General features: G+C 36.9%; 1 protein-coding gene across 1 annotated transcript; it reads right to left on the bottom strand.

The window, feature by feature from the left end:
- Positions 1-1,487: 1,487 nt before the first annotated feature.
- LOC131908356 (olfactory receptor 4C12) lies at positions 1,488-2,414 on the bottom strand. Its single transcript, XM_059259410.1, has one exon. The coding sequence runs from the start codon at positions 2,400-2,402 to the stop codon at positions 1,488-1,490; it is 915 nt and encodes a 304-aa protein (XP_059115393.1). The 5' UTR covers positions 2,403-2,414.
- Positions 2,415-16,721: the final 14,307 nt, after the last annotated feature.

Raw genomic sequence — 16,721 nt, 5'->3', positions numbered from 1 at the left:
TAGCCTCCAGTACAGTTTATTTACTTTGTAGTAATGAATGTACACATATTACTAGTTTTCACCTCTTCAATTAAATGCACTCCTGAATATTTAATTTCTTATGCTTCTATAAATAGGATTTAAATTTTTGGTCATCTACCTGATCCAGTTTGTGATGCACATAAACTCATATATTTCATTAATTCTTGAAGAATACATAAAATGTATTTTAATCATATTCATCTATACCTCTCTTTCTGACTCAAATGAGATTTCCCCCCTTGTACTTCCATTCATCTCCACTTCATGTTCTCTGTCTCTCTGCACTAGGTTGGGCATGTACTATCATTATTGGTACATTTGTAACTTAGTCTGTCTGTCAATCCAGGACATAGATCTTTTTTTTTTTTTTACCAGTCTCAGCACTCTGTATTCTAGTGGAAGGCTCACACACATCTGGCAGTCACAGAATAATTCCTTATGTACCAGCATCTGACTGGCTACTGTAAACTAGTCCTGGTCTGAGAAAATATAATGAGTGTCATCACCATTTGATGGACAACAACCATATATTTCCAAAATATTAGAATCCTATGTTCAGGGAAGAACTTACTCTCAAAATATGTAACTTATATAGATATTCATCCTATAATCTTATATCATTAATTTCCTAATAAAATGATTCATTGTCTGTAAACTTCAGTTTCAAGTCAAAGGATTGGTTTAGTTTGTTCTGCAATTGGATTATAAATTATAAGATATGGAAACAATGCCACTCTTATAGACATAAGATGAGAAGTGTCTCTTTTTTTCTGTACAACTGATATTTAATAAGTAATAAAATCCACAAAGAATTTATGTGAAGACAATAGTTTAAGGTAAAAAATAGAATTAAACATGTCTTTTCAGTTATATGTAATAAGCAACATCTCAATAATTCTTAAGGTTATTTTTAATATTAGCAAATACTCTAGATATTTTTTAGAATATCAATTTTTTTCTAGTTACTTTATATTTAATGACTAAAAAGCAATCATTTGTGGATGAAAAAATGCTTCAGCATTTAGGAATGCTTTCTTCACTCAGAGAAGGTGAGGGTTGGCTACCTGTAACTCATGATGAGTGGCTCAAAACACCCTCTAATTCTAATTCCAGGGACATCCAAGTCCTTTCTGTCCTTCATGGGCTTCTTCATCCACCTGGTGCATACACAGTAATACACATATTCATTAAATAAATAAAAAATTAGATAGATAGATAAATAAGTAAATAAATATAAAAAAGAAAGAGGTATTTGGTTATGGTGATAAAAGTATAAGAAAAGAGAAAAGATATGCATTACTGCCCCAGTTTAGCCTTTTGCTTAAGTAACTATCTCTAAGTAATATCCAGCTCTGCATTATAGTTGACATTCCCATCTATAGATAAAAACGTTGGAATTATTATTATATCAAATGTATTACCTATGTATGTAATGTCCAAAGACCCTGTTTAATTGTTATCTGAGTTTACATTTTTTTCCTCCAGAGCTTTCTTATTGCATTTTTTACCTCAGCATTCCTGAGGGTGTAGATTAAAGGATTCAATAGAGGAGCCACCATAGTATAAAACACAGCGACTGCTTTATCTATTGGCAGAGTAGTCACTGGGCGTAGATACACAAATACGCAAGGAATAAAGGACAAAACCACTACTGTGATGTGAGACACACAGGTGGAGAGGGCTTTGTGCCTGCCCTCCAAGCTATAGTTCTTTAGAGAGCGCAAGATGATCACATAGGATCCCATCAAGAGGAGGAAGTTAAAAAGGCAGATGAACCCACTGTTGGCAGCAACAAAGAGACCAAGGGTATGTGTGTCCATGCAGACAAGTTCCAACAATGGGTACAAGTCACACATAAAATGGTCTATGATGTTGGGGCCACAGAAGGGCAGCCAGACCGTAAAGAGGATCTGAACAGTTGCATGGATAAACCCTCCAGTCCAGGCCACTCCCACCAGGAGAATGCATAGCTTGTGGCTCATGATGGTCATATAGTGCAGAGGTTTGCAGATGGCCACATAGCGGTCATAGGCCATCACTGTCAAGAGGATGATCTCAGTAGCACCAAAAATGTGCTCTGCATAGACTTGTGCCATGCATCCATTAAAGGAGATGACTTTCTTCTCTTGAAGGGAGTCCACAATCAGCTTCGGAGCTGAAGAAGAAGTGTAAATCGTATCTATCAAGGAAAGGTGGCTCAGGAAGAAGTACATGGGGGAGCTCAGAGCCTGGCTGTTGATGATGGTGACCACAATGAGCAGGTTGCCTGAAACTGTTACCAGATACAGAACCAAAAACGTCATGAACACTGCTTTCTGCATTTGGGGGTTCTGTGTAAGACCTATCAAGATGAACTCAGTCACATTCCTTTTACTCTCCATCTGTGTAGTGTAGTTTATTTGTTCTTGAACCAGAAAGGACTATTTTTACCTTTAGGAAAAAAAATCATAAAATAATTTAAATATTCCAAAAATTATGTATATTCATCATTCTATTGTTTCAAAGATGAGGCCCTGTTTTTCTAAGGTTTGTAGAAATGGAAATCTCAAATCTTTTCTTATTTGACTTTTCTAGTCTTTTTTCCCCCCTTAATCTCATTAATATTCTTATAAGACAGAACATCAAGAAGAAAGGAATCACATTTCCCTGGGTCAAAGGAGCAACAGCAAATTTTTTTTTCCTCTAGAATGCTGGAACATTGTAATCATTAGACGTAATAATTTTAGAAGTTAGAAAGACCTAAAACAAGGTGAACTGGAACCATAACATAGCTCTTTTATTCTGGTCATAGTTATGTAAATATGCCAGAGTCAAAAGTTAGTGATAATGACTATGGAATCAACATTTGAAGACTTTGTGTTTTGAGTGCTTATTTAAAGAATAAAATTAAAATGGAGTGTTTAAGCATATTTATATGAGTTCCCTTTTCTTTTTTTTCATTTGGTTATTTCTTTTTTTATAGTATTTTTATTTTATAATTAACTTAATTTCACATATCAGCTACGGATTCCCCTGTCCTCCCTCCTCCCACCCCCAGCCCTCCCCCTCAACCCACGCCCCATTCCCACCTCCTCCAAGGCAAGGTCTCCCCTGGGGAATCAACCAAGCTTGGCAGACTCAGCCAAGGCAGGTCCAGTCCCCTCCTCCCTCCCTATACCAAGGCTGAGCAAAGTGTCTCAGCATAGGCCCCAGGCTCCAAAAAGTCAGCCCATGTGAGTTCCCTTTTCTTTATATCCTTTCTAGAATAAGTGGTACTCGAGGACATTATGTTAATGAAACAAGCCAAAAAGTATCACACGTTCTCTCTCATATATGAGTAATAAAATCAGTCAGTATAAATGTAGAACAGTGATTCCTAAAACATGAGAATGAAAGTTATCATGCCCCCAAACACTGTCAAGTACAGAGACAGTACTGATGTGTGCTCCACAGTGTAATTGATGAGGAAAGGGAAATAATGACATTGATTTGATCACTACATACCATGTGCAAACACTGAAATAGCACATTGTACCCTATACTGTAAGAATGTAGATAATAAATAAATTTACATATTTAGGATATTTAGCTCAATATCTGAGCTTATTGGTAAGTTTTTCCTCTTTAAATTTTAATTATTTCCCAAATTCCTTCAGATTCCATTACTAATTTTAGGATTAGAAAATAAGTATAATTTCTATGTTTTTCTTGGGGACCTGTAAATGAATACATGAACATTTAAGTTGAGTAAAGTATGAGATATGAACAGATGAAATTGTATCATGACAACATAGGAAACATCTTAATATGATTCAAGTAATATAATATGCTTATAAAATTGTAATTACCAATTAACAAATTGCCTTGAAGATTAGAACAGAGAAATTGCCATGAATATTTCATTGACACAATGGCCTTATAGCTCTAAGCCCTGGATTACTCCCTCCATTTTAAATAGCAGGAAGTATCAGAGAATCCTTCCAGGAACAAGAACCCCTGAGAATAAAATCGAGTGCATTTCTAATTGCCAGATCTTCTCTAGAGGAGTTAATTCTTAAGAGAACCAACAATGGACTAATATGTTTTCCTAAATCTAAGAATGCACATGTCATAATCATATTTCATGATGAAAGTCACATATAAAACTCGAAGCATGACTCATTTGTCATTACTTCAATTAATAGCTCTATTTTCTGCAAATTTTCAAGTAATCTGAATATTTTTTAATTCTTTTCAAGTATTCAGATTCCTCCTTTGCCCTCACACCATGCAGACACAAAGACAAGGTGAACAACTTAGCTATATGTCAAAACTGATGTCTTTGGTGCTCTATGGCTGCTTAAAGGAATAAATGAGTTTTGTTCCCTTCCCTGGTCCAAAGACTAATAGCATACCCCGTGGTGTCTGCAGAGGAGCAAGAAGGGACCAATCTTCCACAAAAAGAAAGACTGCAACAGAGAGGCAAGGACATACATGGACAACCTCATCTCACACTGAGCAAACCTGGTCACTTATTTCAACTCCTGTGCTCAGCTACTGGGACATGAACCCTTTGCTGTACTCTGCTTTTCCACATTTGTGGCAGCATGCTGAGGCTCGCATGTCCTGCACAAGCTTCCTGTGGGACATCCTTACACTGAGCACTGGCCACATAGTTCGCACCGTACTAAGTGATTTGTGTGTAGTATTTCACCTATTCCTTTCAACAGTGTCAAAAGGTTTGGACACCTTTAAATTGAGATTTTAAAGAAAAGAAGATTGTGGTTGGAAGATAAAGAACTTACCTAAGGTCCCAGTGATAAAATGTGAAGGAACCTGTATCCAAATCCAGGATGTCTGTCTCTAGCTCTTTAGCATTTACTCAGTGCCTGTGTCTCTCTTTTAGATCAGTTTACTTTGAGGGTCAGCATTGCCAGAGGTCAAAGAAGTGAGATAGTACCTTAAAACCACCAGCCGTGGTCACAGGGAAGCTCCAAAGTCCTCTGCTAAGCTGCAAAAGAAAGTCAGATGGTAATGAGTTCAGGTTTCCAGTCTGCAAGCCTCCAGAACTGCTCTACATTAGAAATCCTTGGGTACCTTATGAACTTATGCATACTTTAAAGTTGAGGAGCCAAGGGCCAGGCAGGTGAATTTCAGGGAACCAGAGCTTATCAGTCAGTGGCAGAGGACAAGAACAGCCTAGGTCCGCTAAACTCTAATACTGATATTTTCTGCCTCTGCGTCTCACCTTTCACAGGATGATACAATATAAATATATACAAGGACCGGTCGGCAGAGGCAGGCGGATCTTTGTGAGTTCGAGGCTAGCCTGATCTACAGAGCGAGACCCAGGAAAGATGCAAAGCTACACAGAGAAACCCTGTCTCGAAAAACAAACAAACAAACAAACAAACAAAAAATAAAAAATAAATATAAATAAATAAATAAGTAAATATATACAAGGAAACAAGAGATCTAAAGGAGAGAGATTAACTTCCACTTCATATTTATCAATAGCTGTCTTGATTCTTTAAAAATGCTATATCTCAGTTTAAAAATCACAAATCCTGCTGTATAGCTAGGACTTTATCTACTGTAGCCTGGATAGTTTAACATAGAAGAATGTTCTGTAAGATCAAAATTAAAGATGTCCTTGATCCTGAATTTTAGTACAAATTTTAATTCATGGTTGAAAGTATAAACTTCTCTGTCATAGACAGAATTTTTAATGCATTAACCTTTGGCTATTAGCTTCAGAGTTGAAAGGGTTCTTTTGAAAAGAGAGTTCAAACACAGTTTGTCCTCACATTCTGACCTGTCTCCATGTCCCTGAAGGCCATACATCTGTCATAGCTCTATTTTCCATGGGCATTTAAAATTCTCAGTTGTGTCCTATGTCTACTTCTACTGATAAACGGTAAGGTTTCCCTTTCAGCCATCCTGAAAGTTGCTAAATTATTTTTTTTGTTGACTCCCATGCGAAGTCTGCCCCTTTCTGAATGGAGATGGAGGAGGAGTGGATGGGGTAGGAGGGTAGAAGGGAGGTGGGGGGAAGAACAGGAGGAGAGGAGGGAGGGGAAACTGTGGTTGGTATGTAAAATAAATGAAAAATTTAATAAAAAACAAAGTAGAAAAATGCCACTAAAAAGAATATGTATGATTTTGTATAAACTAATTAATTACACAGACCTCCATGTATATATCACACATCATATATACGAAGAAATGTTCTGTGACTCACCCTGCTGCTTCATTCTCTTTGTACTTCATGTACAAAACCTAGATTCCATAAATTGTATTCTCACATGTATCCTTTTTATAATTAGGGGATCAAATATTTGTGCATAATCTCCTGAAACATCTGAAAGTGTTCAAATGTAACGCTTCAATTATTTTAATTGCAAATTCCTTCCTGGGAGAAAATGAAAATATGATAAACTGTCTGAAAGATCAGAACCTACCTTGGCTGCTGCTGCAGTTGAGAGTGGCCAGTGTGTTCAGAAACACAGAGAAATTATTACATACAGCATTTCAGGTAATGTGTGCATCCCAAATTCATAATGATGAAATGATACTTCAGGAAGCACAAACTGTCAAAGGACACAAACCTCTTCAAATGGATGTAACAAGTACTTTCAAAGCTCTGATGTCTTTGCAATTCTTATAAAAATGAAAAAAAAAAAGAAAGAACAAAAGGAAAATGTTATGTTGAATTTGAAAGTGAAAGTCCTGGGGAAATATAGAGAATCTTTTGATATTCTGTTACAATAAAAATAATAACAGAACAAGAGACACAAATATTTCTAACCCCTAATTTGGTCAATGAAATAAAAACAAATAACCTCTTCAAGAATCATTGTGTGTGGAAAGGCTACTAAGGATGTTATTAATGGATGGATTTGTCTCACCTTTGCCCTCACAGGAATTAATTATTTATGATTTTTGAAGATTTTATTTTAGGAACAGATATTTTGATGTATTTATTTATAAACAACTCACTGATTAGTTCTTTTCCCTAAAGTTGAAACTAATTTATCAACAGTCTATGTCTCTGGCCCTGAATAGAACGTGATGAAGTGTGTATCTCATAATCCCTTGAGGACCATGAACTAGGACGTGAAGGACTCTCATTACTGTGTGGATAACAACCTGAGGTTTTGTTCAGGCTTGTCCCTGGGGAAGTTTTCTCAGTCTGAGGTCATGTAGAAGACAGAGATGTTTAATCTTTGAACTGTACTAGAATGTATCAGGACTTATTCTGTCTATAGGAATAAATTTTGGAAACCGACACACTTTCAATTGATGTGCTTTCTATCTAGAGCTAGATGCTAAATGAAAGGTAAAATCCTAGCTTCAACTTTCCCAGTGTAGAAACCAAAAATCTTTCCTTTGACACCGTGTTTAGGAGTTTATAGATCTAAGTGGCTTTTCAATGGTAGAAGCCTTTCACACACACACACACACACACACACACATACACATACACACACACACAGACACACACAAACACACACACACACACACACACACACACACACACACACACACACACGAGACTCCAAATTTCTTCACACATAATATCCTCAGGATTGTGAGGATTTATATGGTCAAAATTCCCTGATACCCTGAAAATACATAACTTTGTAGTTACTCTGCATCCTCAAGGACAGGGTATTGTTGAAATCATCTATCATAAAAATGTAAATAGATGTTGTTATTACATATATGGCTGTAGATAGAGAACCACTATTAATAGCAGAACAAGAACCATCATGTCTTTATTGTAGTTACTTGTCACTGTGTTCTTTATTCTATAAATAGGGTGTATTACATTGACCAATTTTCATATATTAAAACAACCTTCACTGCTGGGATAAAGTCTTAGTCATGTTACATAATAGCTTTTATAAACTACTGAATCTTTTACTGAGTTTTTTGGTCTATTTCCCTAGGTTGTTACAGTTTATTTTTCTTTTAGTATCTTTGTTTATTTTGTTATCAGAATACTATGCTTATCTCCAGAATATTGTTCTCTTCACATAGCTTTGAAAAGTTAATGAAGGATTAGGATTTCCTTAATCATTTCCATAGCTTCTGCATTGTATTCAATCTGATTTATATCACTTTTCTATGTCAGCACTTGCTCTACAGACAAGACAGAACTTGCTATTTCCTGTTCACTTCTATGGCAGGAGAATAGTAGATCTTGTTATACTTGTGGCTGATTATTCAGAGTTAAATAGACAAGTATATTTTTGAGGGAAATTGACCTTTCTCTATTGTTTATATTCTTGAACTTATTTAATAATCATAATCCTTGTGTGCCTCTTTGTAAAGTCCTCTTTATCTATTTCTGGGGAGATCAAAGCCTTCAAATTTTGCTTTCTACTAACCCAAGACTTTAGCAATGGACAGGCTAATATCAGTATTTATAAATTCAGAGCCTTGATAAGGGTGGATTTTTAGAACAGTCCATGTCCTGAGTCTCTTTTGTTTAGCCTCTTTTGGGCTTGGTCTGTTCAATGATCATTCAGGGGTGTGTACTGCTCCACTCTTCTCCTGTGTGTTTGTCTTTTTCTGTGGTAAGAGTGTTACAGTGGTGATATATCAGCCATTTTCCTTTGTTAAAATATCCTTGGCTAGTGGGTGTTCCTGGGATATAGGATATTCATAAGAATGCACTTTTCAGACAATATTCTAAAAGGATATTTAATTTCATCAATTCTATGTGGTTGCTGCACTCAAAACACACCATTAATTCACATTTGCTCCTTCATTTGATGAAAATGTAAAGACCTTAAATTTTTAACATGATATGCATAGCAGACATGTTTAAAGAATTGAATTCTCATTCAGTTCCCACAATTCTCAGTGCCCAGCAGAAACTACAACCCAGGGTGCTGACCCAGGGTAAATCCCACATGCATTGATGGGTTTCACTACTCACAATGGCAGAAGATATGAACTCAAGAAAGAAGCCTACATAATCCTAGAGTAAATCCTACAGGCATAGGGAATCCCAGTTCAAACTCTGTAGACCCAGGCAGGAGACCTGAGTTGACTCAAGCCAGTACCTGATGTTCAGAAAAAGGCTAGGGATAAAGCCTTTGCCCCTAAAAAGCGATTTCATAAAGGAAAATACTATCTCACTCATACTATGACTAAGTTTTATCCTTAATATTGTAAATACTTCCAATTGAAAGGAGATTTGAATTTTATTTTATTTTTTTATTTTTTTATTTTTTTTGGTTTTTCGAGACAGGGTTTCTCTGTGTAGCTTTGCGCCTTTCCTGGAACTCGCTTTGGAGACCAGGCTGGCCTCGAACTCACAGAGATCCGCCTGACTCTGCCTCCCGAGTGCTGGGATTAAAGGCATGCGCCACCACTGCCCGGCTGAGATTTGAATTTTAAAAACTTCAAAAATCAAACAAAACAAAACAAAACCCAAACCCCTCAATAACTTTAGGCCCAGGGGCATAACCCATACCCTCATACCCTTACCCATTGCAACCCCAGTTGCAAGACAAAAACAAGCAAGACTCCTGCAGGCAGACCTGACTAGCACCCTGCCCCAATCTGACCCTGTAATCTACAAGCCCCACTCTATCCCCCAAACATACCCATCCCCCAAGAAAACAGCTGCTCTCTGAGACACAGACTCTGCCAGCTCTGATTAGACCAAGAGCTCCCAATTGGACCAAGAACTTCTGACTGGACCAAGAGCTCCCTGAGCCACAAACACTGCCAGTGCTGATTGGACCAATAGTGGCTCCCTGAAACACAGATACCATTTGCACCAATTGGAGGAAGAGATGGGTAGATACCAGTGCAAAAATACATACAAAAACATAAAGAGCAATGTGGTACCACCAGAACCTAGTGGTTCTACTACAGTATCCCAATGTAAAAGAAGCAGATGACTTTATGAAGATGATAGAGGTCTTTAAAGAGGAAATGAAAAGTTCCCTTAAAGAAATCGAGGAAAAGACAAAAAGTTGGAAGAAATCAATAAATCCCTTAAAGAAAGTTAAGAAAACCAAGAAAAAGCAATCAAATGAGTGAAGGAAACAGTTCAATAGTTGAAAACTGAAATAGAGGCAATAGAGAAGATGCAAACTGAGGGAATGCTAGCAATGGAAAATCTGAGTAAACCATCAGGAACTACAGATGCAAGCATAACCAACAGAATGCAAAAGATGGAAGAGAGAGTTTCTGGCATAGAGGAAACAAGAGAGGAAATAGATTTGTCAGTCAAAGAAAACATTAAAGCCAACAAAGTCATAACACAAAACATCCAGGAAATCTGCGACACCATGAAAAGACCAAAACTAAGAATAATAGGGATAGACGAAGGAGAAGAATACCAGCTTAAAGGCACACAAAATATATTCAACAAAATAATAGAAGAAAACTTTCTCATCCTAAGGAAGGAAATGCCTATGAAGACACAAGAAGCTTATAGAACACTAAATAGACCTGACCCCCTTCCCCCGCAAAAAATCCCCTTGCCACATAATAATCAAACCACTGAACATATGGAATAAAGAAAGAATATTAAGAGATGCAAAAGAAAAAGGCCAAGTACCATATAAAGGCAGACTCATCAGAATAATACCTGACTTCTCAATGGAGACTTTGAAAGCCAGAGAGTCTTGGAAAGACATTATGCAGACACAAAGAGACCTTGGATGCCAGCACAGAATATTATACCATAGACAGAGTAAAGAAGATATGACAAATTCATGACAAAATCAGATTTAAACAATACCTATTTATGAACCCAGCCCTACAGATAGCACTAGAAGAAAAATTCCAGCCTAAGGAAGTTAGATGCACTCACAAAAACACAGGCAATAGATAATCCCACACCAACAAATCCCAAAGAAGGGAAATACACACACATTACCACCGAAAAATTACAGGAATTAACAATTACTGGTAATTAATATCCCTTAATATCAATGGACTCAATTCAACTATAAAAAGACACAAGTTAACAGAATGGATATGGAAACAGGATCCATCCTTCTGCTGTATGCAAGAACCATGCCTCAACTCAAAGACTGACACTATCCCAGAGTAAAGGGCTGGGAAAAGAATTTCCAGTCAAATGGACTTAAGAAGCAAGCTAGTGTAGCTATCCTAATATCTAACAAAATAGACTTCAAACAAAAATTAATCAAAAGAGATCAAGAAGTACATCACATATTCATCACAGGACAAGTCCATCAAGATGAAGTCTCAATTCTGAACATTTATGCTCCAATACAAGGGTACTCACATATGTAAAAGAGACATTACTAAAGCTTAAATTGCACATCCAACCCCATACACTAATAGTAGGAGACTTCAACATCCCACTCTCACCAATGGACAGGTCTGCCAGACAGAAACTTAACAGAGAAATAAGGGAACTTAGAGATGTTATGACACAAATGGACTTAATAGACATCTATAGAACATTTCACCCAAACACAAAAGAATATACCTTCTTCTCAGCACCCCATAGAACTTCCTCTAAAATGACCACATACTCAGTCACAAAGCAAAGCTCAACAGATACAAAAAAAAATGGAATAACTTCCTGTATTTTATCAGACCACCATGGCTTAAATTTAGAATTCAACAACAACAAAAATTACAGAATTCCTACAATCACATGGAAACTGAATAATGCTCAACTGAATCACCGCTGGGTCAAGGAAGAAAGAAAGAAAGAAATTAAGGACTTCCTAGAACTCAATGAAAATGAATGTACAACATACCCAAACTTATGGGACACTATGAAATCAGTACTAAGAGGAAAGTTCATAGCTCTAAATGCCTACATAATGAAGTGAAAAATCTCACACTAGTGACTTAACAATACACCTAAATGCTCTAGAGCAAAAAGAAGCAAATTCACCCAGGAGGAGTAGATGCCAGGAAACAATCAAATTGAGGGCTGAAATTAATAAAATAGAAACAAAGAGAACAATACAAAGAATCAATGAAACTAAGACTTGGTTCTTTGAGAAAATCAACAAGATAGACAAACCCATATTCAAACTAACCAAAAGGCAGAGAGAATATCTTCATTAACAAAATCAGAAACAAAAAGGGAGACAGAACAACAGACAACAAGGAAATCCAGAGAATCATCAGGTCATACTTCAAAACCTTATACTCCACAAAATTAGAAAATCTGGAAGAAGTGGACAATTTTCTGGATAGGTACCACAAACCCAAATTAAATCAAGAGCAGTTAAACAATTTAAATACACTTATAACCCCTAAGGAAATAGAAGCAGTCATTAAAAATCTCACAACCAAAAAAAGTCCAGGGCCAGATGATGGTTTCAGTGCAGAATTTCAAAGAAGAGCTAATACCAATACTCCTCAAATTGTTCCAAACAATAGAAACAGAAGAAACATTGCCAAATTCTTTTTATGAGGCTACAGTTACCCTGATACCAAAACCACACAAAGATGCAGCAAAGAAAGAGAATTACAGACCAGTCTCCCTCACTAACATTGATGCAAAAATACTCAATAAAATACTGGCAATTGGAATTCAAGAACACATAAAAAAATCATCCACCATTGTCAAGTAGGCTTCATCCTAGAGATGCAGGAATGGTTCAGCATAAGAAAATCTGTCAATGTAATCCACCATATAAACAAACTGAAAGAAAAAAACCACATGATTATTTCTTTAGATGCTGAAAAAGGGGCGTGGCCTTTCCTCAATTGAATGTACCAGGCTTTGCTGACTCCGCATGGGATGCCTTACTCTTTTGGAGGAGGTAAGGGGGGTGGGTCTGGGGGGAAGGCTGTGGGGAAGCGAGAGGAGGGATGAGAGGGAGATCTGTGGCTGGTATGTAAAATGAATAATTTTTTTAAAAATAAAAATTTCAATAAACTAACTCTAGGTTTTCACAAACAAAAAACAAACAAACAACAGAAGCCCTATATCTAGAAAAACCAACACAAATTGTCCTCTCCAAAATTCACTAATTCTATATGATGGCTTCTACTGAGGAAGATTTGAAGGAACTTGAAGACAATGAATCTAAAATAATATTAATAACTATGTTAAAAAAACTCATTAGTGCACCCCTGAGAACAAAAGCAAAAAGCTGAATGAAATAAGAAAGTCAACTCAAGACAGGAAAATACAATTTAATGAAGAGATAGATTTGCAGAAGAAAAGCCAAACTGAAATGGTGGTGGAAGTGAGGAACTCAATAACTAGAATTAAAAGTTTATTGGAAAGCTTCATCAATAGAATGAATCACTTAGAAAACAGCAGGGCTGAATAATGAAGAAGAGGAACTGGATCATTCAGTAAAGGTCAATGAATTAAAAAAGAGAGGAAGAATGGAATGTGTGAGAGTCCTGGACATCATAAAAAAGACCAAATCTTCTAATTATGGACATAAATGAAGGAGAAGAATACCATACAAAAGGCATAGAAAATATTCTCAGCAAAACCATAGAAAATAAATGTCTAAATCTAGAACAAAAGATACTCATCAGGTACAAGAGGCTTATAAAACACCACATAGACAGAATGCAAAAAGAAAATCCTTACAGCACATTGTAGTTAAAAGAAAACAAGCTAAAACACAGATAAAAGCAGGGTATTTAAAGCTGTAAGAAAGAAGGGTCATGAGACTGAAACAATAAGTAATAATCTCTTATGTAAAAATAGTTCAGGATTAGGTGGATTCACAGCACAGTTCTACCAATACTTCAAAGGTGAACTAATACCAACACTCCTAAAATTATTCTTTAAAACAGAAAAGTAAGGAATGTTTCCAAACTGTTATGAGCCAGCAATACCTGGATATTAAAACAAAGTAAAGACAGCACAAATATGAAAATTACATCTGAACTTCCTGATGAGCATAATTGCAAATATTCTCAATAAAATACTAGCAAACAAAATTCAACAACACATAAAAAGATCATTCAAAAAAAAAAAAACAGGAGTAAAAAAAGTAAAAGAACTGTGATTTTTTTTCCCCTGAAAAATGTTAACTATATGTGTATCCAACAATAATGAAGAAAAGTTCATGGATTTGAGAGAGAGTTGAAGGATCACAGAAAGTATTGGAAGGAGAAGAGGTAAGGGTGGAAATAGTAATCAGGTAAGAAATTCTCTAAAAAGAAAAAAAAATTAAATAAAATATAAAAATAAAACCAACTGAACAATAAGCCCTGCAAATCAGTTTCTTTGATGAATGCAGATGAAAAATCTCTGTATAAAATTCTTGCAAATCAAGTCCAAGAGCACATTAAGACTATCAGGATCCATCCCTGATGCATGAAGTGGCTTTTTGGACCCCACTACCTATGGTGGGACATCTTGCACAGCCTTGATGCGGGGGGAGGGGCTTGGACCTGCCTCATTTGAATGTACCAGGCTTTGCTGACTCCCCATGTGAAGCCTTACCTTTTTGGAGGAGGGAATTGGGGTTGGGTTGGGCAGGAAGTCTTAGGGCACAGGAGGAGGGAAGAGAGCGGGATCTTTGGTTGGTATGTAAAATGAATAAAGCATTTCTTAATAAAGAAAAAAAAGACTATTCAACAATAAGGCCAGGTTTGTTTCATTTCAGGATTTCAAGGATGCAAATCATCTCACTTTATTCAGACAAGGTCTTTGGCAAAGATACAGTCCATTCATGAACAAAAATCCTCTGAAGAACCTAGGAATAGAAGAAATACATCTCAACATAAATTATGTATATAACAAACATTCAGCTAACATCATACTAAGGAGGACAGAAACATTTTCTCTAAAATCAGGAAGAAGACAACAGTGCCCATTCTTCCCAGTATTATTCAACATATTTTTACATCTTAGCTAGATCAATAAGACAAGACAAATAAGATAAACAGATACAACAGCAAAGGAAGAAGTCAAATTATCCCTGTTTGTCTACGGCATGATCCTATATTTAAAATATCCAAAGAATCCTCAAGAAAATGCATAGATTGCTGAAAAAGGAATCAGGAAAATATTCACACTCACAATAGCTTGAACAATTTTGAGAAATACCGAACCAAAGGGCTGAACAACTCCACCAGTACCAAGTTTAATTAATTGAAAAAGACCCTAGACAGCTCCCAACTCCAGCAAGCACTCCTAGGGAATATCCAGGCACTCCAGCCGGGAAAGCAGGTGGGGTAATTGTAAATCTTCATCTTTCTCTCTATTCTTCTAAATCCAATCTCATTCCCAGCTCTGTAGCAGACGACCAGCACCCTTCTCCTTGCACCCATCTCCAGTGGATCCCACAGATCTTCCCCTCCAAACTTCCCTCCCTCTGCTTACTGCTTTATCCTAACTCCAACTGCAGCAGGCATTTCCTGGAAATAAGAGATGACCCTTAGATAGAAGAGAAAGCGCAGAATGGCCTTGAATTCATTGGCACAGAAAAAGACTTTCTGAATGGAACACTGTTAGCACAAGCACTAAGATCAATAAATGGAACCTTATGAAATTGAAAAGTTTCTGCACAGCAAAGGACACTGCCATTTGGATAAAGTGGCAGCCTACAAAAGGAGGAAGGATTTTTACCAACTACGTATCAATAGAGGGCTAATATCCAAAAATATATAAAGTTCTAAAAAGTCTGGATATCAAAACAAAACAAAACAAATAACCTAATTAAAAATGGGGTACAGATCTAAGCAGAGAATTTTCAAGATGGGAAACTAAAATGGCTGAGAAATGCTTAAAGAAATGTTCAACATTCTTAGCCAACACACACAGGCATCAGAATGGTTAAAGATCAACAAAACAAGTGACAGCTCATGCTAGCAAGGATGGGGAAACACTGATCCATTGCTGGTGGGCGTGTAAACTCATATAGCTACTATGGAAATGAGTGTGGTGGGTTACCTCACTCAGGATGATTTTTCCTAGATCTACCCATTTGCCTGCAAACCTCATGATGTCATTGTTTTTCTCTGCTGAGTTGTACTCCATTGTGTATATGTGCCACATTTTCTTAATCTATTCTTCAGTTGACGGGCATCCAGGTTCTGGCTATTACAAATAGTGCTGCTATGAACATAGTTGAGTATGTATCTTTGTGGTATGATTGAGCATTCCTTGGGTATATGCCCAAGAGTGGTATGGCTGGGTCTTGAGGTAGATCGATTCCCAATTTTCTGAGAAACCGCCATACTGATTTTCACAGTGGTTGTACAAGTTTGCACTCCCACCAACAATGGAGGAGTGTTCCTCTTGCTCCACATCCTCTCCAACATAAGCTGTCTTCAGTGTTTTTGAGCATAGCCATTCTGACAGGTGTAAGGTGGTGTCTCAGAGTCGTTTTGATTTGCATTTCTCTGATGATTAAGGATGTTGAGCATTTCTTTAAATGTCTTTCAGCCATTTGTGATTCTTCTTTTGAGAATTCTCTGTTTAACTCTTTAGCCCATTTTTAATTGGATTGTTCAGTATTTTGATGTCTAGTTTCTTGAGTTCTTTATATACTTTGGAGATCAGTTCTCTGTCACAGAGCAGAGGCAGAGGCAGGCAGAGTGGCAGCAGAGACGTGGTCGTAATAAAGACCAGAAACTGAGCTATTACCCGCTGAGGAGCTAGTGAAAACAAGGAGATTAATTAAGAGCTTGGAGCATCCTCCATCAGTCACTGGACAAAGGTTCTATGATAACAGCTAGGTTATTTGCTAGGCTGGTCACCAGAGTAGACTGGTCCAGGCCCCCTCTGGACCACTGCCAGCAGA

Source organism: Peromyscus eremicus, chromosome 4 (genome assembly GCF_949786415.1).
Source record: "Peromyscus eremicus chromosome 4, PerEre_H2_v1, whole genome shotgun sequence".
NCBI classification, from domain to species: Eukaryota; Metazoa; Chordata; class Mammalia; order Rodentia; family Cricetidae; genus Peromyscus; species Peromyscus eremicus.
This window is presented reverse-complemented; position numbering and strand designations above follow the sequence as displayed.

Coding starts and splice junctions, on each gene's coding strand:
- LOC131908356 (XM_059259410.1), bottom strand. CDS start 2,402: ATGGAGAGTAAAAGGAATGTGACTGAGTTCATCTTGATAGGTCTTACA.